A 26791-nucleotide genomic window follows, 5' to 3' on the forward strand; every position below is an offset into this window, starting at 1 on the left:
ATCTTACCTGGTGGGTAGAACATGGTGAATCATTTATTGAAACTCAAATTGATTCTTTACATGTATTAATTTTAATAAACAAATTTAGAGCAACTAGTAACTAAAATGGTAATGTACCTTGTTATGAGATTGATTGCTGAGAAAAATGGAGCATGGGGTTATAATATATCCTTCCAAATAGCCTTTGGATCAAAAATTTGCTCTTTCATTTAATGAGCTATTAATATTAACAGGTTCTACTGATTATTGCATCACTCAGGCATGGATAAACATTCCCTTTGAAGCATATATTATAAAAATTATATTTTTGGAAACTTAGTAGAAACTTTCTGGATGCAAATACAGATTTGTGAACCTGTATTTCTACCATTTGTTAGGGATTAAAAGATGAACACGACTCTGGTATGATGTATCCTTGAACAGGAGAAAAATTAGTCCAAGATGGACTGATTGATCATTTTATGTATTTGGCAGATATTTATGGAGTACTTTTGTTTTCTGGGTTCTAGGATACCCCAGTATTTGATGGAGGCAGACAGTAAACCAAAACTTACATATTAGGTGGTAGCAAAAGTTGTGGATGAAAATAACATTGAATTAAGGGACTGTGGTGCTGTTTTGCCCTGGGTGGTCAGGGAGGGCCTCTCTAATAAGATGACATTTGAGTAAATATATGGGAGAAAGTTGTTGTAGGGAAAAGGAAGAGCAGACAGTACTTTCAAGCAGGGTTGCACTAGATGTCTTTGAGGTTGCTATTGGGGCTGGAACTGAGTGTTAGGAAGTGAAGGAGTGAGTGGCCAGAACAGAGAGGCTATAAACTAACTGATGGACTTTGGTTTTTACTGTAAGATGGGAAGCCATCGGAGGGTATTGTTTTCACGAGAGCACCCTGGATGCTGTTTGAAAAAAGTCTTGGGACAGCAAGTAGGCGGCATGCTACAAGACCACATAGGAGGCTTTGGCAGAGCTCTAGCTAGAGGTGGTGAAGGACTTGGGGTCTTTTTTGAAGTAGAGCCAATAGATTTCTTGACTAGGACATGGGGGTGTAAGTGAAAGAGTGGAATCAAGGGTGAACAACCAGAAAGGTGGAGCTGTCAACTGAGATAGGGTCAGGTGTTGGTGGTGGGGTAGATCAGAAGTTCCATTTTGGCTGTTTTAAGCTGGAGATGTCACTTCCAAGTGGAAATGTCAAGTACGTAGTGAGATAAAGAAGACTAGTGCAGGTCTGGGCTGGAGATGAGAAGTTCTGAGTCAGCATTTAGATGGTGTTTAATGCCATGAAACTGGATGAGATCATTTAGGGCCTGAGGTCGGGTGAATGAGAAGCCTGATGCTTGGACCTGAGGGGTACTACCACATTTTTGAGACCTGCTAGATGAAGGGGAGTCCGCAAAGGACACTGAGAAGGAGTAGCCAGTGAGGTAGGAAGAAAGCCAAATGAGAGTGGTGTTCGAGGAGTTGAGGGAGGAACGCATTGTGGGAAAAAGCATGGCCAACTGTGCCAGGTGGCCATGGAGAGGATTAGTAAGAGGGACTCTAGGGATTCACCCTTGAATCTGCCAAGGTGAGGCCATTGGCCATCCGTATAGAAGCAGTCATGGTGACTCATGGCAGTGGAATGGGCGCAAGAGAGATTGGCTTGGGCAATGTCTTTGATGCTCTTCTAAGTTCTTGTACTGTGTGTCACAAAATGGTACATCTAGAATGCTCATAAGGGACGTATTTGTTGTGTGACTGTTAATGGAGCTGATATGTATTTCGTGCTTTGCCTGTCATGGGAAGGTGTGCATTAAGCATGCTGCTGCTGCTGCTTTGTTACTTTCATCCACCTCTGGGCCCGGTGCTTTCATGAGGGCAGGGCCCCTGCCACTAAGGTCTCATTAGCAGAGCTGCTTGCGAATGAATAGATGAATTGATTACATGACTCCCAACAATTATAGGAAACTGGCATTATGTTCTTTTTTTGGAGATCGTGAAACCAGAGCTTTGAGAGATCCTTTGTCAAAAACAGATATACCGAGGACCTCCTGACTCAGGCTGAGAATGGTTTTAGCCCATGCTGTGTCCTCAGAAGGATCATGATTTAATTTAGGGATAAGCAAGTGAGAACTTTTAGCTTCTGGTTTGGCTTGGGGCATCCAGCTCCAGGGCCCACTATCATTTTTATCCTCTCAGTAATAGACAGAATAATGGTAGGCAGAATAATGGTCCCCCAGAGATGCCTATGTCCTGATTGCTGGAATCTGTGAATATGTTACATGGCAAGAGAAATTAAGGTTGCAAATAGAACCTGAGCTGACTGTAAAATAGGGAGATTGTTCTGGATGATCCAAGTGGGACCAGTATAGTCAAAAGAGTCTCTACAAGCAGGTGAGAGGTAGAGGAGGCTGGAGTGATATGATGTGGGAAGGACTTTCCTGGCTTTGCAGGTGCTGGAAGGAGGGGGCCCCCACAGCCAAGGAATGCTGGTGGCCTCTAGAAGCTAGAAAGGAGAAGGAAACAGATTCTTTCCTAGAGCCTCCAGAGGAATGCAGCCCTTCCAGCATCTTGATTTTCGCCCAGTGGTAGCTGTATTGGAGTGTGAGACGACAAACGTGTTGTTCCAAGCCACTGAGTGTGATAATTTGTTACAGCATCCATAGGAAACAAACACAGTGAATAATGTGATTGGATGATCTTACTCACTTAGCACTTTGCCTTTAGCACAGAAAATAGTTGCAATGAAATTGCTGATACTGTCAGGAGCTGTATTTGTAAAAATGTATGTGTCTCTTTTCTGATACCCAAGAATGTTGTTTAAATAATAATCACATTTGACAATTAGGGCCTGATTCTACCCTGTCAGGACTTGAAAGCATTCCTTTCTCAGAAGACTTTTATGGAAGTGCCATAACAAATCTAATTTCTAAAAACCATAGGTTTCTTTTTACCCATGAGCTCCTTCAGTTTTAATGAAGTTTTTTTTTTTTTTTTTATAATTTAACTTTATTTTTTATTTTTTAAAATTTACATCCAAATTAGTTCGTATATAGTGAAGCAATGATTTCAGGAGTAGATTCCTTAATACCCCTCACCCATTTAGCCCATCCCCCCTCCCAAACCCCTCTAGCAACCCTCAGTTTGTTCTCCATATTTGTGAGTCTCTTTTGTTTTGTCCCCCTCCCTGTTTTTATGTTATTTTTGTTTCCCTTCCCTTATGTTCATCTGTTTTGTCTCTTAAAGTCCTCATATGAGTGAAGTCATATGATTTTTGTCTTTCTCTGACTAATTTCACTTAGCATAATACCCTCCAGTTCCATCCACATAGTTAGTGCAGCCATTTTTAAATATACAGATTCACAGGCGTCCATGTTAACATAATTCTTTCTTTGAGAATATGATTGTCTTCTCCAAAGATCTCAGTGAATGAAATAAATCTCTCAAAATAGTATCCGAAGGGATGAGAGTGGGGAAACCTTTGATAAAGCTTGAAGTTTCAGTCTTTTGTCATCATTTCCATCTGTCACTGGGCGCTTTTGACATATTTGGCCTGTGATGGTGTAGGAGTGCTGATAACACTGACTCCGTCTTGTTGGCTCCTCTGTTGCCACTTTAGGTAACTACTACAGACGCCCTAGGCACACAGGTGGCACCACTGTAGAATACAGACCCTCAGGTGCACAGGTGGTGCCACTTTAGATAACTACTCCAGCCCCCCCTCAGACACAGGTGGCATCACTTTCGATTGCTAGGGACCCTCAGGTGGACAGGTGGTGCCACTGTAGATAACTACCCAGTGATCTCACTACCCTGCCCCTAGCTCTATAAAAACTGTGGGTTGAGGTCCAGGGTTTGTGGAGAATGTGTGGTGGAGGGTGGAGGGTGGAGGGTGGAGGGTGGAGGGTGGAGGGTGGAGGGTGGAGGGTGGAGGGTGTGGGGTGGGGTGGGGGGAAGGGGGAAGGAGAACAGCTACTTGGTGCTCTGGATCGTCTGTCTGCCCGCCCGCCTGATTGTCCCTATTAGTAAGTTACCCTGAATAGAGTCCTGTGTAAATGGTGTGGAGTGGTTTCCTTCACTTTTTTGGCATTAAAGTAACTTCTGAGTCTGGAGGATACTTACCTTCCTCCACCCTCGAATGGATTAGCTGCTTCTGGTGTGTACAGGCTTCCAGTAGAGACCGTAGCTTTCCCCTTCCTTTTCTAATAATGTGTTTGAAGACATTGTTTCAACGATGTGGCAAAATCAGAAGTAATGTATGTTCATTTTTTGAAATCCTATAAAACAGGTAAAGAGAGGGGTAATTAGGTTTAGATAATTTTTCTTTCCCTTCTCCCATCCTTTTTAAAATTGTTTTTATTTTTTAAATGTTTTATTTTTGAGAGTGAGAGAGAGGGAGAGCAAGGGAGGGGCAAGAGAGAGAGGGAGACAGAGAATCCCAAGCAAGCTTTGTGCTGTCAGCACAGAGCCCGGCTCAGGGCTCACACTCAAGAACCCTAAGATCATGACCTGAGCCAAAATCAAGAGTCGGATGCATAACGGACTGAGCCACCCAGGTGCCCATCCTTTTTTTAAATTTTTTAATGGCATTAGTAAACTTTACCAGGATTTTCTTCTTATTTCTTGTTATTATCTTTCATATATCTTCCAGCATCCCCTAGATTTTTTTTGTATTTGAATACTTCCTTGGAAAGTATGTTTCAGTGTGAGAATTTGTGCCCCGAGTCTTCTGAGTCCTGGTAAAGTGCCCTTTAGGCAGATCTGCTGGAGGCAGCAAGGCTGGGGGAGTTAATCTCCACTCGGTAGGGGGGAGGGATAGAAGACCAGGAGTGAATGCACCCAGGCCAGGGTGGAGCTGTTGCTGCCCATTTCTCTAGTGAATGGGGGTGGTTAACAAAACCTCAGAGGCCACCTTGGGGAGAGGTGAGCCCTGGGTCTCAACAACTCCCCCTTCTGGATGATTTCGATTGCCTCCAGAGTTTCTCACTTGGGATGTTAGGTTCTAGAGTCCCTCTTTCCTTTTATAGTGTCTTCAGGGCTGGTTTGGAGGGAAGAGGTCAGCAGTCCCGGTAAGCTGTCTGTCTTGGCAGGAGCTGTGTCTTAGGGTTTTGTAGAGAAACAGAACGAATAGGATCAGAGAGCGAGAGAACATCTGAGAGAGATCAGAGGGATCTGAAAGAGAGAAAGAGATTTGTTGTAAGGAGCTTGCTCATGGGATTATGGAGCTGGCAAATCCCCAAGTCTGCAGGGTGAGCAGCGAGCCAGAAATCCAGGAGAGCCAGTGGTTTCACTGAAAGAGCCAAAGAGCCGGTGTTTCAGTTCAAATTTGAATACAGGAAAAAAAAAAAAAAGCTGCCCAGTTTGAAGGCGGTTAGGTAGAAAGAACTTTGAGAGCTACTTGAGAGGGTTGGCCCTTTTTAATTTTTTTAATTTTTAAAAATTTATTTACTTAAATTCAAGTTAGTTAACATACAGTGCAATTTTGGTTTCAGGAGTAGAACGCAGTGATTCCTCTCTTACATATAACAGCCAGTGCGCATCCCCACAGATGCCCTCCTTCATGCCCATCACCCGTTTAGCCCATCCTCCCACCCACCTCCCCTCCAGCAACCCTCAGTTTGTTCACGGTATTCAAGATTCTCTTATGATTTGCCTCCCTCTCTGTTTATATCTTATTTTTCCTTCCCTTCCCATATGTTCATCTGTTGTGTTTCTTAAATTCCGCATAGGAGTGAAATCATACTTGTCTTTCTCTGACTAATTTCGCTTAGCAGAATACACTCTAGTCCCATCCACGTTGTGGCAGATGGCACGATTTCATTCTTTTTGAACATCGACTAATACTCCATTGTGTATACATACACCACATCTTCATTCTGTTCGTCAGTCAATGGGCATTTGAGCTCTTTCCATACTTTGGCTATTGTAATAGCACTGCTGTAAACATTGGGGTGCGTGTGCCCCTTCGAATCAGCATTTTTTTTTTTTTTTAATTTTTTTTTTTTCAATGTTTATTTATTTTTGGGACAGAGAGAGACAGAGCATGAACGGGGGAGGAGCAGAGAGAGAGGGAGACACAGAATCGGAAACAGGCTCCAGGCTCCGAGCCATCAGCCCAGAGCCTGACGCGGGGCTCGAACTCCCGGACCGCGAGATCGTGACCTGGCTGAAGTCGGACACTTAACCGACTGCGCCACCCAGGCGCCCCCGAATCAGCATTTTTGTATCCTTTGAATAAATACCTAGTAGTGCAATTGCTGGGTCTTAGGGTAGTTCTATTTTTAACTTATGAGGAACTTATGAGGAACCTCCATACTGTTTTCCAGAGGGGCTGCACCAGTTTGCATTCCCACCGGCGGTGCAAAAGTGTTCCTCTTTCTCCGTATCCTCGCCAACATCTGTTGTTGCCTGAGTTGTTCACTTTAGCCATTCTGACAGGTGTGAGGTGGTATCTCATTGTGGTTTTGATTTGTATTTCCCTGATGATGAGTGATGTGGAGCATTTTTTCATGTGTTGGTTGGCCATCTGGATGTCTTTGGAGAAGTGTCTACTCATGTCTTTTTCCCATTTCTTCACTGGTTTATTTGTTTTTGGGTGTTGAGTTTGATAAGTTCTGTATAGATTTTGGATACTAACCCTTTATCTGATCTGTCGTTTGCAAATATCTTTTCCCATTCTGTCGGTTGCCTTTCAGTTTTGTTGTTTCCTTCACTGTGCAGAAGCTTTTTACCTTGATGAGGTCCCAATAGTCCATTGCTGCTTTCATTTCCCTTGCCTCTGGAGACGTGTCTAGTAAGAAGTTACTGTGGCCTGCAGGAAATTTTGAGGAGGATTCTCTGAGTGGAGGGTGGGGGAAGACCAAAGTGGCAAAGAGTACAAAGGACCAGAGAACATCACCACAAACAACAAATCTGCAGATAATACAACGGCACTAAACTCATATATTTCAGTAATCATTCTGAAGGTAAAGACTAAATGCTCCAATGGAAATACATAGGTTGTCAGAATGTATTGATAGATAAGATCCATCTATCTGCTGCCTACAAGAGACTCATTTTAGATCTAAGGACACCTGCAGGTTGAAAGTGAGGAGATGGAGAACCATCGGTCATGCCAGTGGAAGTCAAAGAAAGCCGGAGTAGCCGTACTTATATCAGCCTTTTTGTTCTGTTCAGGCCTTCAACTGATTGGATGAGGCCTACCCACACTGGAAAGCACAATCTGCTTTAAATTAGTCTACCAGTTTAAATGTTAATCTCGTCTGGGTCACCTGGGTGGCTCAGTCAGTTAAGCGTCTGACTTCGGCTCAGGTCATGATCTCGAGGTCTGTGAGTTTGAGCCCCGAGTCGGGCTCTGTGCTGACAATTCAGAGCCTGGAGCCTGCTTCAGATTCTGTGTCTCCCGCTCTCTGCCCCTCCCCCACTCACGCTCTCTCTGTCTCTCTCTCTCTCTCTCTCTCTGTCAAAAATAAATAAAACATTAAATAAAAAATAAACATTAAAAATTTTTTTAAATGTTGATCTCATCCCAAAAATCTTCCTCACAGAAACACCCAGAATAATGATGGACCAAATATCTGGGCATTTCATGGCCCAATCAGGTTGATACAAAATTATCACAAGCCTTGAGAGTTTTGTTCTTTCCATACAGTCATATCCTCGGTGAGATCATCCAACAATGATGTATTTGTTTTTCATTTTCTTGTCTTTGACCTTGACTGAAAGTTCTAGATCAGCTTTGAAAAACAGTGATTAATAGACATCAGTGAGTCCTGTTGCTTCTTTTCATTGTTAAGTGAAGTGTCATGTTGGCTTTGATTTCAAATGGTTGTTCTCAGCTCTTAAAAGAAACCTTTTTATTTACTGAAAGCTTTTCTTTTTTTTCTCTCAAAGAATCAGAAATGAGTGTGGAACTTTGTAAATGCTATTTCAGTGTCTGTCAGTGTGGTGCTACAGTTTTTTTTTCCTTCGGTCTATTAAATAATGAAATCAGATTTCTTAATATTCAGTCTTTGTGTTTCTGTGATATTTGATCTTAAAAGTATTCTATTAATGTATTTGCTGGGTTTAATTTGTGAACTCCTGTTTGGAATTTTTACACTTAAATTCTCCTATGAGATGACTGAACTCTGCTTTTTTCCCTGTGATGTACTCTTTGGGAGTTTTGGTATCAGGTTATGCCGCCTTTTCAGAATGAATTAGGAAGTTTTTATTTCCCTGTTATGGGACAGTTTAAATAACTTAGGCACTTACCTTTTTTACCTTTATTTTTGAGGGTGGGGGTGGGAAGAGAGCATAAGGGAGGGGCAGAGATAGGGTCCCAAGCAGGCTCTGTGCTGTCAGCACAGAGCCCCAAGCGGGACTCGAACTCACATATTGGGAGATCATGCGCTGAAATCAAGAGTCAGACACTCAACCGACTGAACCACCCAGGCGCCCCATAACTTAGGCATTTTCTGCTTGAGTGAGAGTTTTCAATAGAACATGCTTAACAGTCTAGGCCAGATACCCTTCTGCAGGTAGTACTGAGACGACTTTTATTTTCCGTTTATTCTGTTTGTGTTTAAAAAGCGCCAGCCCTTGGACTTAAGATTCAGTTTTCTAGTTGACTAATGCATTCTTAACTTTACCTTTCTTGAGTGTTCTCTGGTTCCCTGCAGTGCCCCCCTCCCTGCTTCCAGCGTTCTCCTGGTCCTGCAGTGCTTATGGCTGGGGCTCCCAGACTGTCCATAATGCCCTGCCATATGTTAGGGGCTTTTGGTCTCTGCTGGTAGGAGAAAGAGGTAGACTGATGGTGGCCAGGGCTGGAAGTGCAGGCATGGAGAAAACAGCGGGCAGAGGTTGCACATAGATGCCACCTCCTGGAGAAAACAGCCCCTAAGGGGTGGGCGGTCCTCTTTCTGGTGGAGTGGGTCAGGCTCGAGGTCATGGGCATGGGGGATGGTGGGAAAGCTAAACATCTTTCTACTTTCGTTCAGATTATGTTTTCATGGAACACATCAAGGTGTGTCATAAACTCACCGTTCATTTTCAGCATTTGTATCAGTTTCTCCTTGATTCTGGTAATACTTCGTCTTAATTGTTATTGCTAGTGTAGGTTTTTAAATCTGTTTCTTCATTGAAATTTTTGAGAAGCTGTCAGACTCTGGTCGGGGGGGCCGGCAGGGTGCTTCTCTGCATCGAATATGGAGTGTGCAATTGAAAGATGTTTGGGAGGTATTTAATCTCCTCTAAAACAAAATAGTCTCAGGAATTGTAGCATTTTCCTTTCCCATATAACAAGAAACACGTGCCTTATAAATGTAGATTTTTCATGAACATTGTTTTAGCTGGCAAGATTTCTGTCTGGTTGCAGTTAGAAGATGATAGAGCTTCATTTCTGTGAATTTCTCTGTAATTCTAATTTCTACCACTAACCGAATAGCCACTAGCTTCCCTCTGGGAAGCTTCCACTTCCCAGCCTCCCTCCATTCCATCCCTCCCCCCGTGTCTGCAGAACACATAGTTTAGATGATCTGTGTAGTTCCTTTTGACTGATAGCTTATGATTTGGATTTTCCTGTGCGGAAATCTAAATGAGAAGGTCGTAGAAAAGCTTCTACTGAACTCGGTCTGCTGGTACCGCGTACTTTTGTTTTCGCTGGTCTTTATTAGGTACCCACAGTTTTGTTAGGTGACGTTCAGAACAGTGAAAAGGCATAAACCCTGCTTCTCAGGATCTTGTGATCACCAAGGGATATTGGGAAGAAAGGAAAAGAGGGTTATGTTGGCTTTCAGGGCGGAAATTGTCCACCTGAATGGCATACCTTGAAGATTGGTGAGGTTATTCCATATTGGTGGAAGGAAATGAAAAGCTTACTTGCTTTTTTCATTCCCCCCCTCCTCTATATATTCTTATCGCTTTCCCAATATAAAATAAATGATGGGAGTTGATCCTGTTTATGGTATATGGCTTAGGGCACGGGAACCTTCACCTTATTTTTTTTCCTCCTTGAATTGAACATGCAATTCTGATGCTACAGGGCAAAGGAGAGACCAGGGTTTATGAAGACTGCATATCTTGTGAATCTTAAGTAGAGCTCTTCAATTATTAGAGGCTCAACTTTTTCTCACCTTCGTACTCCGTGTTGCGGTAAGGAAAGCAGCTTTGAGAGATAAGGATCTGAGTTCAGTAGACATCAAGTTTTGAAGAGGATGTTGAACAATGGCTTTAAAAATAGCATTTATTTCTATAATAACAGAAAATATAGAAAATATGGGCAATAGCTCGCAATAGTGATTATTTGCTATTGTCTTTAGTGGTCACATCAACCCTGTGATGGGGGTCCTGCTATCATTCCCCCATTCTACAGATGAAAAAAACTGAAGCTTAGAAAGGTTACTATTTTGGTGCTTATTCTTCTGACTCCTCTCCCCACCCCCCCCCCCATAAGCTTCTCCAATAAAATTTGGATCACGCAGGGACGCCTGGGTGACTCAGTCGGTTAAGCATCTAACTCTTGATTTTGGCTCAGGTTGTGATCTCATCATTCATGAGATTCAGCCCCACGTCAGGCTCTGCACTATCAGCACAGAACCTTCTTGGGATTCTCGCTCTTCTTTCTCTGCCCCCCCCCCACCTTCAAAATAAATAACGTTAAAAAAATTGGGGTCATGCAACGCACATTTTATGATCTACTTTTTCAATTAATAGGACATTTTGAGAACACTTCCCTTGTTATTAAATAGTCTTTGAAAAATGATTTTAGGGCCTTTATAGCATTTAATCTTATGAAATGTATTTAACCCAGAGTTTCTCAGTCTTGATGCTATTGGCATTTGGGGCCGGATAACGTTTTGTTCAGGAGATTGTCCTGTGCATTGTAGGACGGTTAGCATCCTCTCTGGCCTCTCCCCACTAGATGCTAGCAGTGTTTCTCCTCCCACTCAGTCGTGACAACAAAAATGTCCCCAGACATTGTCAAATAAATGTCTTGGGGGAATAAAATTACCCTTGGTTTAAGAACCTCTTATTTAACCATATGTATTTTATGCTTTTAAAAATATATGGGTATGTATAGACTCATTGTGAATTAACTATCTGTATGAAAAAGTAGACCCATGTCATCTAGATTACATCTATCAGCTCTAATTTCAGCTACTTTCTTTGGTTCATATATTTTCAGTAATAGCAATATTGCTTGGAAGTCAAAACTTAACAACATTATTTGCATTCATATAAGAATGTAATTGCTTATCTGTCACCAGTCTGATGGAAAGGCATCCTGGGAGCATTGACCACAGTTGTTTTATTGTAGATGAATTCCATTATCTCCATGTCACTTTCCTAAAAAGTTTGGTCATTGAGGCAGCTATAATACCTAGGGTTATTAATGGAAACCAGAAGTTACTTTTTCAGCTTGTTTAGGTAGTTTTCTTGATACGTTTTGACATTTAAGGATATATAAAGCCATCTTTTCTACCAGTCATCTTTTTATCTAAAGAAAATTGTATTTTGTAATAGAACTGTTATAGCCTCCAATAATTAATAGTTGCACTTGACCTTTTAAGGTAGTAGCATTCATTTGGTGGGCAGGGGATGGTAGGCAAAACAAAGCTAATTGGAATCGTTAGTCCTTGGTTAATTGTGAATCTTTCGTTCAGGGATTTTACGCAGTTTTTTCTCATCATAGATCTGTTCTTTCAGGAAAAGTTCAAGATTGGCATGAGGTATTTGGAGATGTCCTGTAATGTGCATGTATATGCATGTATGTTTACTGATAACGTTATAGTTTCAAATAGATGTATTTACACAATAATGTATAGTTCTTGACTTTGTTGACAATATGATATTGTAGTGAATAGGTCTGTTTCTTAAAAATTTGTTAGTTATGGGGTGCCGGGGTGGCTCAATCTGTGAAACATCTGACTCTTGATTTCAGCCCAGGTCATGATCTCACAGTTTGTGGGTTCCAGCCCCACGTTGGGCAGAGCCTGCTTGGGATTCTGTCTCTCCCTCTCTCTCTGCCCCTTCCCTGCTTGCTCACGCTTTCAAAATAAATTATCTTTTAAAAAAATTCATGTTTTTGAAACTTAAATTATTTGTTTTGATTGACTTAAAGTATAGTTTGAATTATGCTTAAAAATTTTCATTTGTATTTGGCACAACTGTTTTATTTTTCTCTTTTCCCTCTCCCTTCTCTATTAAGTAGTGATTACAGAGATTTTAATATACCATGGGACTTCTTTCAAAGTGAATTACTTGTAAAGAAAGAACATTTTTTAAAATATAGATTTTCTAAAATTCAAATGTCCTGGTACTAGATTTCAATAGCTTTTTAAAACATATTTTACAATATCAATTATATAGATTTCAAACATATAAGGGTGAGTACCAGTTTTGAATATTTCAGTTCCCCTTAAGCTAATTAGAATTCTAGAGAGAATGTTCTAGGTTTTCTTTTATACCTTCATACCCACGATTATTCATTTGCTTTTTATTAACACTTGATTTTTTACTGCAGAAGTTCAAACTGCATTTTTTTTTTGATGATGGCAGTGTCCTTATTGTATCTAGCTTTAAAGCATTGATTGATTATTTCCTAAAAAGATTTGCCCCTTGTCAGGTGCAGTGGTGACATGAGGCCAAGTAAACAGTTCATCTTATCACACTTTTTTTAAAAAATTTTTTTTAATTCTTTATTTTTGAGAGAGAGTGAGACAGAGTGTGAGTGGGGGAGGAATAGAGAGAAAGGGAGACATGGAATTCAAAGCGGGATCCAGGCTCTGAGCTGCCAGCACAGAGCCTGACGCGGGGCTTGAACCCACAAACTGCGAGATCATGGCCTGAGCTGAAGTCAGACGCTCAACCGACTGAGCCACCCAGGCGCCCTGTCACACTCCCTTCCCTGAATGTTCAGCTGAGGTCTTTCTCCTAGATGAAGCTGGCTGGGACAAAGCCCATCTCTGTAGAGTGAGGTTGTGATTTGTCAGGGAGTGCTCACCTGCTGGCATTTTCCACTAGCTTAACTTGGGTCTTATATCTCCCCTGTCCCTTTCAGCATGTCTAGTATTTTATTTCGGGGGCGGGGGGGACAGAACAAAAAAAATCCCACTGCATTTTCATAAAGAGATAGCATCCAGAAATAACATTTTAAGCTCTGTATTAATAGTAACAATAAAAAATACAGCGATCTTTGTTTGCTGCCTGAATACATGTGACGCACATTTTTTCAAAGTAAAATTCTTGGTCCTCTGGGCAGTGGTATATAAAATATACCCATGTGCGAAGGACCTGGATAAAGTTAAAACAGGATGAAAAATTGGTTCTAAATACCAAAAAAGCTTTTCTTGTACATGAATTTTAAGTTATCAGGTGAAAAGTGCAGTATTTCTTGTGCCTATACACATCTAAGTTAGGTGACAGGATTTCTGCTGTGAAAATTTACCCTACAGTGTTAGGAACAAATGCCCAAATAGTTTCTCAGGTGGAAATCTTTAATTGCCTTAATTGGTTATCCGCAAAAGCCATTCTTTTGCTTTTAAGTTTCAACTCCGTAGGAGTGATATGATTGGGATATCGGATTGGGATATGATAGGATTATGATATGAAATTTGTTTTTCAGATACTGTTTTAGAATCCTATAGGGTGGTTTAAAGGACTTTTAATTAAAAGTGCTATACACTTAGTGAAAATCCGTGTTAGCTGAGGAATTGATTCTTGTGAAAGGAAAGCTGCAAATTTTTCTTGTATGGGTAAATGTCACTCTTTTCATATCTTCGCTTTGCTGCAAGCCAGGACTTATACTGTTCCACTAGGTTGTCATAGAAACGCACTTAACTGTCATCTCCACTCGACTGTTGATGGTTTTATTTGTAGGTTTGCAAGATTATTAAAATTTAACAAAAATTATTGATTTGCCTTTTATTAGCACTGGGTTGTTTTCCATGGAAATTAAAACTGCACAAAAGTCTTTTTTTTTTTCCTCTTAAAAATTTTTAAAGGTGACACTATATTAAATCTGCTTGATTTAAAAAAAATACATATATTTAAAATGTGATCTATAGTCTGCAGCAGAATAACCTCCATGAATTGTATTTTTGAATCACTTTCCATTTTCTTTGTTTACAGCATGCAGAAAAAAAAAAAACAACTTAAGTTAAAAAGCAGGCTAGAGGTGAATTTTTAACATAAAAGATACCTGTCAGAAAAGTGTGCAGTGCTACATCAAGTGCCTAATATTGGAGTTTTCATTTTATTTATGGTTTTTGAAGCCTAGCACGAATGCTTCAGTGAGCTGTGTTGTGAAAGTATTTATTTTTGTATATTTATGTGAGAGAAATTATTTAGTTTTCACTTATAAATAAGACAGGCAAACCTTATTTACAGTAACTTTATCTAATGGCCCGTGGATGACTGCTTTTATGCAAAATAGTCAAGAGGCTAGTATTAACTTTTCACATTGGATGCACATTTGATGTCCAGACTTCAGCAACATGTGGCATCTTATTATAAAGACTAGCATTCAGGGTTCAATTTGTATTTAACACATTTACTCCAGAAGGCACACATCATCTTTGCCACATTTAATGTTAACTTTGTAAGGATTTCTGTTTCTTGCCTGTAGGTACATAAGTAGAAATCTTTCTTTTGTTGCTTTTTGTAATTTTCCTTTTTATAGGTTTTCTTAGACTTGGTTAATTTGTTATTTTAACAACAGGTCACTTCTAACATACGACAGCTCCTTGGGTTGACTTTCGTCAGTTACCTTTTTATTTTTACTTTTTAGAGCATGCAAGTGGGGGAGAAGGGTGGAGGGAGGGAGGGGGAGAGTGGGGGGGGGGAGACAGAGAGAGAATCTTAAGGAGGCTCCATATTTAGTGCAGAGCCTGATGCAAGGCGCAGTCCCACAACCCTGAGATCATGACCCAAGCTGCAATCAGGAGACGGATGCTCAATTGAATTAACCATCCAGGCATTCCCTGTCAGTTACCTTTTTAAAGAAGTATGGATCTTTTAGATAACCGTATGTATTATACTTCCTTTTGTCACTATTCTTAAAGTTATTCTTGCAAAGTTAGTAGTGGGTACATCATCTTTGATTTTTCACACTGTTAATAAATAACTAATAGCTTGTATACACTTGGGGAAGAATATTTGATAGCTCATCAGAGACATGGAATACTGATTTTTTTTTTCTTAAATCAGATTTTTTGCTTTTAAAATGTCATTACTTCTGTAGCTAGCCTGCACAATAGCCCCCTGATGATCCTCACCTGTTATTCCTGTCCTCGTGACCTTCCCCCCCCCAAAAAAAAAACTGAATTGTGGCTGACCTGTATGATAAATGGAATATTGCAGGATTGTGCCTCTTAGGCTAGGTCATATATAACTGCTTTCTCTTGGATCACTCACTGTGGGAGAAGTCCCTTTCCATGTCCTGAGGACACTCAGGCAGCATTAAGGAGAGGTCCATGAAGTGAGGAACGAAAGCCTCCTGCCAGCAACCAGCATCGACTTGACAACTGAGTGAGCCATTGTGGAAGCAGATGCTCTAACCCCAGTCCTGCCTTCAGATGATTGCAGCCTCAGCTGACATCTTGCCTGCGACCCCACGAGAGACCTTAAGTCTGAACCACCCAGCTAAGCCAGTCCTGTATTGCTTACCCACAGAAATATTAAATATTTAAAAATTTTTTTAATTTTGAGAGTGAGCATGTGAAGGGGTAGGGGAGAGAGAGAGAGAGAGAGAGAAAGAGACAGACAGACAGACAGACAGACAGACAGACACGGAGAGGAAGGAAGGAAGGGGGGGAGAGAATCCCAAGTAGGCTCCGTGCTCAGCACAGAGCCCAATGCTGGGCTCGATCCCATGACCCCAGGACCATGACTTGAGCTGAAATCAAGAGTTGGATGCTCAACCAACTGAGCCACCCAGGAGCCCCTAAATTAATATTTAAATAGTTAAAATAATGCATATTTTCTTAAATCAGTACATTTTGGCATAATGTGTTATGCAGCAATAGAGGACTAATGCAGCTACTGAACACTTTTAAACGTTTTCTGTTGATCACATAGTTCATAGTTACTTGTAGGCATAGGGGTTGTGGAGGCTTCTGTTATGATTTGTAGCATTTGATAGGAGATTAGGTAGTGTACTATACAAGTCATTGACTTTAGGGCATTCATAACTGAATTTTGGCTCTGCGTATGTGCCTTGATGAAATTAAAATTTATGATCATAGTTTTATGCTGAAAATCTGTAAAATGGAATAATTATTCTTAACTCTTGAGTGTTTTTTTAAGTCAAGATGAAGTGAGATATCTGATGTTAAGTCTGTTATATGACGTTCTGTTATATGAATGTCACCCTTTCCCCCAGTGACGATGTGGTTCTGCGACCTAGAGGTAAAGACCGCTCTTGCCATTTGAGTTTGCACCTCTGCCTGGTGCGTCATAATCTTCAACAGGCCCAGCACAATCATTTTCCTTTTACTTACTTTTTCTTTTTACTAGGACTTGCCTAGGTGTGATTTTCTTCATATTTATCTTGCTTGGGATTACAGAACTTCTTGAATTTGTGGGTTGATGTCTGTCAGTTTCAGGAAATTCTCAGTTGTTCTCTCCTGTTCTCCCCCAACCCCTGGCTCATTTTCCTTATTCTTCTGGGACTGTAATTAAAAGTGTTAGCCCTTTTCACTGTGCTCCACATATCTCCTATCCTTTTTCTGTATTTTTCATCCATTTTTCTACTCTGGCTTCCCTTTGGAGATCTATTTGACCTGTTTTACACTTCAGTAAGCCTTTCCTTAGCTTTGCTAACCTTCTGGTAAGCCATCTGTTGCATTCTTAGTTTCAGTTTTAAAATTTCTACTTGATTCTTTTTTACAGATTATAATTCCCTGTTGAAAAATTTTCTCTCTTTCATCTGTCTTCTCCATCTTCTTTTATTGACCATACTAATCATAGTTACAGTAAAGCCCTTTTTGATGATTCCAGGTCACCTGTGGGTCTGCTTTTATGGTCTTTTCTCCTCTTTGAGTTTTAGTCACTGGGTCCTATCTTGTGGCATACCTTGTCATTTTTTTTTTAATTGATTTTTATATTTATTCTCATTATTGTGAGTGAGAATGGTAGAGGCCCCAGTACTTTTATACTCCAAAGAGAAGTTTTCTTTTTCCCAGGAGTCCCCTTGTCCTTTATTGGACAGATGGGTTGGGGTTACATACCTTAATCCAGTCAGGGGTTGAACTGAGTCAGAGACACACTGAAGTTTGGGTAAGCTACTTTTTCATGTCCCCTGGGGACCTGGGGTTCCAAGTAACGTGTGGTGTTCATCAGGACCTCGTTTGTTGGTAATTCCTGGACTCTAATTCTTATCTTCTAAGCACATCAAGGCAGCTGTTTTGTATTTTTGAGGCTTTGTGTTTAGCTTTTTAGCCTCATGCCCCACATAGCTTTGGAAATTGGCAATTGTCTCATGGGGAAAATTGGCTGTGTAACAGGCTTACTTCTCTGCCCCTCTCCTCCATTGGGGTCTTAGCCCCTCCAGTTTCCTGTTTTGTTACTTGAGTCCCACAAGTGCCAGAAGATTTGCGGCTTTTCCTACCCTCAGCGGTGGCCATCTTCCGAGGCAGAGCCTGGGTTCTCAGCCTCTTGTCCTATACCCAGAATCAGTAAATGGCTGGAGATTGCCAGCTCACCTTTCTGTGGTTTCTCCACCATCTTGGAATCTTGGCCCTTCTAGTTCAGGTTGCTTCAGCAGCCCTTTAATTGATGCCTTAGACTTGTGCTGTGTATTTCATTCAGCCTTTCTGGAGGCTTAGAGATGGGAGCATTGGTGTGCCTGAAGCTATCTGAATGTTAGCGGGAAAGTGAGGACTATACAATTACAGTACTTTTGAAGGGAATGTCAGTGAGTAGGTTGTTTTCATGAACTTCTGTTTTGGCCGGCTTTATCCTGTCACACTTACTGGTACATGCACATTTTATAGTTTGTCATTACATGTTGGTACAGTAAAATAACATCTTTTCCTGAGTCCTCATAATAATTTTTCGTAATTCTCCTTGATTTAATTTAGAACCATTATAGGCCACATAGATTCCTAACTTTGTTCCATAACTGTGAGGATTAAGGATATCTTTTGTTGTTGTATCAATAGTTAAGTTGAACATAGAAAGTGAGTAATAATACATACAAAACAACTAAGAAATTTTTCACACATTTAAAAAAAATTTTTAATGCATTAGGTTTATTCAGATGAAAGTAAATGGTACATTTTCTAACATAAATGATCATGGGTTACCAGTTTTTATAATTAAAATATTTTTTGATGTATGAATATAGTTTGTACATAAAATTTCCAATTTCCTTTCTTTGATTTTTTTTTTTGGTAATTATATTTTTCTAACTAAAATGAGATATTCTCAAATCCAGCAAAAGTATTTATGGTCTTGAAATACAAAATCCACATCTTTAGAGGTTTATTGTATTCCTGTCTCACTGCTGTTTTTTGTCCATGACGTCAAAGTGACCAGTATTTTGTCCACACATCTTTTATTGGCATATATGGACGTACAGTTTTTGTATTTATTTATTTGTCTTTATTTATTTTTGAGACAGAGAGAGACAGAGCATGAATGGGGGAGGGTCAGAGAGAGGGAGACACAGAATCCAAAACAGGCTCCAGGCTCTGAGCTGTCAGCACAGAGCCTGATGTGGGGCTCGAACTCACAAACCGCGAGATCATGACCTGAGCCAAAGTCGGACGCTTAACCGACTGAGCCATCCAGGTGCCCCTGTTTTTGTTTTTGTTTTTTTTTAAGTTTAGGTATTTATTTTGAGAGAGAGAGAGACCGTGCGAGTGGGGAAAGGGCAGGGAGTGAGGGGGGAGAGAATCCCAAGCAGGTTCAGCACTGTCAGCTCAGAGCCCTATGCAAGGCTCAAAGTCACAAAATCACAAGATCATGACCTGAGCTGAAACCAAGAGTTGGACGCTTAACTGTCTGAGCCTCCTAGGTGTCCCTGGGTAGATAGTTTTATATTTAATATGCCAAGGTTGATTACTGTCGACGGTAAGTATGTATACTCCTGTCCTCAACTTTTGAATGTATTCTACTTGTGAAGTTGTAACAGTTGATGTACCCAATTGGAAAAATGGAAACCTGAAGCTCCATTTTTTTTTTTAATTTTAATTAATTTTTTTGAGAGCTAGAGAGCACAAGCAGGTGAGGGGTAGAGAAGGCGAGACAGAATCCCAAGCATGCTCTGTGCTTCAGTGCAGAGCCCAGTGCGGGGCTTGAACTTGCAAACTGTGAGATCATGACCTGAGCCGAGATCAAGAGTCGGACACTCAACTGACTGAGCCACTGGGGCACCCCAAAACATTAAGATCTTAACCTTTACCTGTAGTTGTAGTTATTGACGATCATGGAGGAAGCCATCTCTGTTCCCCCTTAAGAATAATGTGTTTCGAGTCTATTTCAAATCTGTGATGGCTGTCATTTTCTCTGTTTTTTGTGTAGGAAGAAGAAAGTGAGGAGGAACCCAAACTGAAGTATGAAAGGCTTTCCAATGGGGTAACTGAAATCCTTCAGAAGGACGCGGCTGGCTGCATGACTGTCCATGACAAGGTAAGGTAGCCCTTGCAGAGGATTCTTCTCAAAGTCCTTTCTGTTGTTAAGTTTGTGTCTCCTCTCGACTCCTGATGATTTTGGTGGTGGCTTTTTCCAGTAATTGTATATCCCTCCCACTCTTCCTTTCTTCTTCCTCTCCAACAGAAGAATGAAAACGACAACCAAAAACCTGATAGGTATGTACACGCATGCACACACACACACACACACACACACACACAGAACACATTGCAAGGGTGTATCAAGTAGAATTTAGATAGATGTGAAAGATTTCTAGCAAGTAGTTCTCGGCAGCTCTATCACTGTAAATTCTTCAAACTGTTAGTAGTAGAGTTGGGAAGTGTTCAGACTGGAAATCATGTAACACTCGGTGCTTTCATGACGGGAGTAGATGTTGCATCGGAGGTGTTAGGAATCATTAGAGCGGCCCCAAATGATTACTTACATATTTTATGGGTTAATACGTTCCACATCTGGGGCTCTGCCGTAACAAAACCCCCACCAGCTTTGTGAGTCCCCCACCAGCACCCTTGGCCTCTTCTTGGACCAAAACAAAATGTGTTCTGAGGGGGGAGTATTGGAGGCCTGGCGGTTTGAGCCACTGTCCTCTTCTCCCCTGTGGGCCTCCACAAGTGAGGCAGTCTCCCCAACTCTGATCCATCCCCTGGCTTCATCCTGAATCACCTGTAGTGTTTCTTCATCCTCCTCCTTCCTTCTACCCTTCCTTTTGTTTTTAATGTTTTTTTTTTTTTTTTTTTTTTTTTTTTTTTCAACGTTTATTTATTTTTGGGACAGAGAGAGACAGAGCATGAACGGGGGAGGGACAGAGAGAGAGGGAGACACAGAATCGGAAACAGGCTCCAGGCTCTGAGCCATCAGCCCAGAGCCCGACGCGGGGCTCGAACTCACGGACCGCGAGATCGTGACCTGGCTGAAGTCGGACGCTTAACCGACTGCGCCACCCAGGCGCCCCTGTTTTTTTCTTTTTGAGAGAGAAAGCTCAGAAGCAGGGGAGGGGCGGGGGGGGGGGGGGACAGAGGATCTGAAGCGGGCTCTGCACCCATAGCCGAGAGCCCAGTGTGGGGCTCAAACTCCCGAGCTGTGAGATCATGACCTGAGCAGAAGTCAGACACTCAGCCGACTGAGCCACCCAGGCTCCCCCTACCTTCCTTTTTACTTCAGGTTTCATCCCGCTGTTAATAGAACGCTTGTTCTCTCTTGCTTTAACCAGAAACCGCCTCCCTCGGGGCACCTCTTGTTGTGGCTGTCCCACCATCTACCCCTTCTCATTGTCGCCATCTTCCAGTCTGGCATGGTGACCACATCCCAGCCTGCTCGTCACCTTGCTTCGCTCGCTGAAGACTGGCCTTGCCATCCTTCTTGCGGGCCTTTTTCTTGATCTTAAATTTCAGTTTCCATGACTGCCCCCCAGGGACGCCTCCCCAGAATAGCATGCCCGTTTATCCAGGTGCCTCGTTAACAGTTCCACCTTTTGTTCCATTTTTGCCAGAAGCTCGGCTCCCCCATCATGAGCGCCCCTTCTGCTCCCTCTGTAATCTCACATCTGGTTTTTGTTCTCTGTCCCATTTGGCAGCACCACAGTCCCTTTTGTCACCTAAGCCAAAGCTGGCTCTTCCTCTGCATCCACCCAGTCATTCCTAAGTCCTGGTGATTTTCTCCCTTCCCCTGCCTGTGCTCCCAGACCACTCCCTTTTCTAGTTTAATTTTTTTTTTTGATGTTTATTTATTTTTGAGACAGAGGGAGACAGAGCGCAAGTGGGGGAGGGGGCAGAGAGAGGGGGAGACACAGAATCCGAAGCAGGCTCCAGGCTCTGAGCTGTCAGCACGGAGCCCGATGCAGGGCTTGAACCCATGAACTGTGAGATCATGACCTGAGCCGAAGTCGGACGCTTAACCAACTGAGCCACCCAGGCACCCTTCCCTTTTCTAGTTTAAACCCCTCTGCTGCCTGGTTGCCAGAATCATCTGTTGAAAATACAGGTTTAAAACCCTTGGGTGATTTTCACCATCTGCTACATAAAGTCTCAGCTCCTTCATGTGTGGCACGTGAGGCCCCCTAAGATTCTGCCCTCTCGTGTAACCGGCTTTATGTCTTACCCCTTTCTGCTGTATGGGTGGTATTCTGGTAGCAGCGTGTGGCTGTTTTTACTCACACCCTCTCTTCTGCCCGGATCCTACCCCCATCCCACCTGCTCGAGTCTGTTGGTGTAGGCATTTGTCTTTTCTCTTTGGAACTTATGCACATGTTGCTTCACAAATCCACAGCACTTCTTTCTACTAAAAACAATCTTCCAGGGGTGCCTGGGTGACCCAGTCAGTTAAGCATCCGACTTCGGCTCGCATCATGATCTCACGGCTCATGAGTTCGAGCCCTGCGCCGGGCTCTGTGCTGACAGCTCAGAGCCTGGAGCCTGCTCCAGATTCTGTCTCCCTCTTCCCCTCCCCTGCTCATGCTCTGTCTCTCCCTCTCTCAAAAATAAACACTTAAAAAAAAAAAATCTTCCAGAAATTGAAGTCTGATCATGTAATCCTCTGTAGAATTCTTTAGTGGTTTCCTGATGTCTTCATGATGTGGAAACCTTCTCCCACACCCTTTTCCTCACCTGTCTTTCATCTCCATAAATATTCAGATGCTTTCTGTTAGCCAACCTTTCCAGCCTTATTACCTGTCTCTTCCTTGGACGCAAACTGGATGTTCCCACCATGTAAAACTATTTGTCATTTCTTGACTTTGTCCTGCCCTTTTTTTTTTTTTCCAAAGTTTATTTATTTAGAAAGAGAGAGAGAGAGGAGAGGAGCAGAGAAAAGGAAATGGAATCCCAAGCAGGCTCCACACCATCAGTGCAGAGCCCAACATGGGACTCGAATACACGAACCGTGAGATCATGACCTGAACCAAGATCAAGAGATGAACACTTAAACGACTGAGCCACCCAGTGCCCCGACTTTGTCCTGCTTTTTGTAGGACTCCATGCCTTTGAGCAAGTTGTAGTCACTCTGCCTAAAATGATCTTTACCGCGTCCTGTCCCATCAGCCTCAGGGTGTACAGTCTAACTCCTCCTTCAAAGCTCAGCGAGCTGACACCTGCTGTGTTCCAGAGGGTCTTAGAGATGCTCCCATTTTAGGCATACTCTTTAAATTTAATTAATCAGCCCTTTCAATCTACCTCCCTTATTATACCATCACCTTTGAAGTTACACCTGCTTATTATCGAAGCGTATATAGGTGTTTTTTGTCTGTTGAATGAACCTCTGGATGAAGTGGGGAGCACGGTTTGCCCGCCCAGAGACCACACTTTAACACCATAATTAACCAGGTTGGTCAAGGAGCCTTCTGACAGTGGGAACTGTACTCAGTACTGACTTTTAGAACATGCACTCTTAACATGATGCTCATGTTTCTATTTATGAAGCCTCTGATCCAGTTGAGAGTATCTTGGCTCTTAATTCTAACCTTAGGTGTGCCAGTGATTGACTGTTTCCAGGGAGGGCCTATCAACTCCTGGGGCTTCTTTTCTCATGTTGAGTTAAAGGCACTCCCTGCTCTAATATTTTGAATACTATAAAATGGTATGCGAAACATAGATGATTTTATACAGCTGATCACGTATGAAACAGGCTCCTTCTTGTTTCCTTCGTGGGGTCTGAAGGACTGCTTAGGCTTTTCTTCTGTTTCCACAAAGTCCGCTCATTCAGAGTAAAAGCAGTTAAGCAGTTATTCCAGGGGATGGGATGGGTCAGAAGGATTGGATGCCCAGTCTGCTAGTTTATAAAAGGAGTCAAGTTTCTATAATTAAATATGGAAGGGACTAATTAAATTATGCTTATCCTTTGCCCATCCTGGATTTTAAGTATTCCCAGGTTAAAAATGCAATGGTTACAACAGCTCAAGGCTTTTAATGGCTGGAAAGAATCACATGAAAAACATTTTTTTAAATATTTTTATTTATTTTTCAGAGAGAGAGAGAGAGAGAGAGAGAAAGAGAGAGACAGTGAGCAGGCATGGGCAGAGAGAGAGGCAGACACAGAATACGAAGCAGGCTCCAGGCTCTGAGCTGTCAGCACAGAGCCTGACGTGGGGCTTGAACTTGTGAACCGCGAGATTGTGACCTGAGCCACCCAGATGCCCCTGGGAAGAATCACATTTAAAGGGTTTATATTTACCTTTGTGATTTGTAGCCAAGTTTGCATTTTTGTTGTATTTTGAATAGTCTGAAGCATGTGTAAGGGAAAGTGTGACTCCTCGATAGTCTCAGTAGTTTAGATTGTCTAAGACCTATACACTTGTCTTATCGAGCCTTTTTTTTTTTTTTTTTAAGGGCACATATTTATTTCTAAAAGGCAGCAGCAACAATTGATCTAATCCAAATGATGAAATGTTTTAGTAAACAAAAGGTAGCTTGTCCTAGAAACTGCTGCATTTGTGTTCAGAAGTGTTCTAAAGTAATTATGGTTTCAGGTTGAAACCGGAAAATCAAAATAATTACGTTTTCTTTCTATCTGAAATATTAAGTGAATGAAACTAGCAATTTTGAAAGAAAGAAAAAGGGAAGGAATTAATATTTGGGTGCTCTGTATAGAACCTTTAAAACTTTTGATAAAATCAAGTATAACTGGGACTTCAAGAATGGCCTCCACAGAGGTGTTGCAGAATCATCCAGTGTTAAAGCAGTTTAAGGATCCAAGCCCCCTTAGTTTTCTAACAAACTAAATACAGTATTTATGAGGAGAATCAATACCGTCCAGTACTTGGGGCCCAGTGAGCTTTTAAGACTCATTGTTTCACCATAGACCGCTGCGGAATGAAGCGGAGTATTTGTTTTTAGCTAGTAGTATGTGGGTTTTTTTCTATTCAAATACTGTCCGAGTGTCACTGTGGAGAAAAAATTACAAGCATCTGAGCCATCTGAGTCCTCTGTTTCTGATTAGAATGTTCTTTTGTTTTGGAGGCAACGTCCCGGTTTGGTTTAAATATTCAGACTAATTTCCCCCTAGAATTACCTCTTGCCCCTTCGTTTGCAGGGCCCGGGCATCCGCTTACACCAGGCTGGCTGTCTGCCTTGGATGAATAATCGGCACGGCACCTGGTGCATTCAGGCAGGCCTGTGCGGCCAAATCGTCATACCTAGTTATGTCTGCACACCTGATGTTTTATTAACCAGTATTGATTTTTTTACCCGGGGGACTTTTTTCTTCCTGAAAAAAGGCAACCTTGCAGGAGTGAAAGGCATTGCAGGGGATGAATTTCTAATGAGCCCCTTCTCTCCCTTTTTGTGACTTCTGTTTAATGTAGCTTCGTATTTTAAATGAAATTTCATTTTCAGCAATTCCATTTTGATAAAATCCTTTTAAACCTTGACTTCCTGTAAGGTTATTTTTATAAACATTGTGCTGCTTGGCTAAAACGCTTAGTAGTGACTGTAAATTTCAGCATTTCATTATAGGTTGCAACGAAGCATGCTCACATGCAATGAAAGACCTAGAATTCGGAACATTTGAGTAATAGGGAAAGGAGTAAAATGGAAGAAAAAAATCTCCTGTTCTATTTCAGGTAGTTCTCAACTTTCTTCAGGTTTGTTTAGGGTTGGTTCAAAGAATTAAAGGAACGGTGGGAGTCCAGAACTTTCTCCTACCATAAACTGAATACGTAGTTCAGCAGTTATTTTGTGACGGGAAAGGATTCTTTTTTGCATTAGGATATAAACATCTGTAGTCAGTGTTACCCACTAACTTTTGTAGAGCATCTAATGCTAACTGATGATGTAAATGCTTCTGAGCTTTTCATCCCCCAACAGGACTCAGATTTTGCTTCCTAAAAAACAGTACTCTGTTGTTTGTGCGCATGTACATATATGTTTGTTAAACCCACATGATAGCACAGATTTACACATTTGCCGTAAATTAAGGGGGGTTTCATCATTTCCTTTTGACTTTGAACTCAACTGTAGGTTGTTCGTGCTTTCCCAGCTGCATGTGAATTTGCTGCCCCAGTCCGTCAGGCATTGTGTACAGACCGCAGACACACCATTAGTCGTCAGTAGATGAGGGTCGTCATGAGTCATTCTGACAGCCAGCGTGCACTCCTACGGCAGTCAGCCCTGCTCTCTTCTTTCCCTGAAGCTGGAAACAAGCCTCCTCCAACGCGTGCGCATCTTCCGAGGCACTGCAGAGATCACTTACGCATTCAGAGTGTCGACTTTGAAATTGGTTTGATTGCTAAATGTGCGTTGGTGGGCTCACTAATAAACTCCCCCCTCTGTTCTTCTTGCAGTTTTTGGCACTGGGCACACATTATGGCAAGGTTTATTTACTTGATGTCCAGGGGAACATCACTCAGAAGTTTGATGTAGTAAGTATACGGTGTAAAATAATGTATGAGCTAAATAAACTTCATGCTGAAATTTTATGCTTTACATTATTAATTTTAGCAATGTAATAGTATAAAGAAAGGGTCTCTATCAATTAAGTCAGAGTGCTTAAATGTAACTCTGAATTTTACAGTATGCTAAAAATTATAATGGTGAACGTAAAAGGAAAGAGGTCTATATATATACATACATTTTATGTTTTGGCTGAGTATCTTTTGTATATAAACTCCATTTAAAAGTTAATTTTTATAAATCCATTGAATTGTAATTCTTGAGTTGATGATACTCATCCCTTTGGCTTTGAATGGTATTCAAAATATTTCTCTGTGCGTTTTAAATTAGAACAGTGTGGAATATCTAGGCAAGTTGTTATTTAAAAAAAACTTCTTTTATTAGTGAATACTGATCTCAATTTACATATCGGGGGAGGTTGTAGAATCCTTAAAGTGTAAAGCCCTCTCATTTGGTCGGTAGTAAGCATATGCCCCACCATCTTCTCTAGATGCCAGATGTAACTGAAGATTGATCGGTCACCTTGTTGGTTCAGGTTATCTCTCCTAGATACATAAAGCTAGTATTTTATGTGAATGTTTTCATGCTTGGTCCCTTAGGGGATTATACGGATTGAAAGTGAAGAGCAAAGCTTTTTAATTTATTAATTTTGATTTGGAATCATTGAGGATGAAGGAAATGTTGAATCTGAAGCTGGATTTTGGTGTTTAAAATATACCTTGAAAGCTTCAAGAGCGTCCATGCTACTGTGAATGTGAACACTTGGGGTGAACGGGGTGCTCGTTTTAAAGGGCAGATGC

General features: G+C 41.5%; 1 protein-coding gene across 1 annotated transcript in view; it reads left to right on the forward strand.

Annotated features, from left to right (window-relative positions):
* VPS41 (VPS41 subunit of HOPS complex) overlaps window positions 1-26791 on the forward strand; it is a 185522-nt gene that overhangs the window by 21802 nt on the left and 136929 nt on the right. Inside the window, exons 3-4 of the mRNA XM_030307719.1 lie at window positions 19480-19587; window positions 25883-25960. Coding sequence (XP_030163579.1) covers window positions 19480-19587; window positions 25883-25960 — 186 coding nt within the window. The remainder of the gene's footprint in view (window positions 1-19479; window positions 19588-25882; window positions 25961-26791) is intronic.

The sequence above is a fragment of the Lynx canadensis genome, chromosome A2 (assembly GCF_007474595.2).
Source record: "Lynx canadensis isolate LIC74 chromosome A2, mLynCan4.pri.v2, whole genome shotgun sequence".
Classification (NCBI taxonomy): Eukaryota; Metazoa; Chordata; class Mammalia; order Carnivora; family Felidae; genus Lynx; species Lynx canadensis.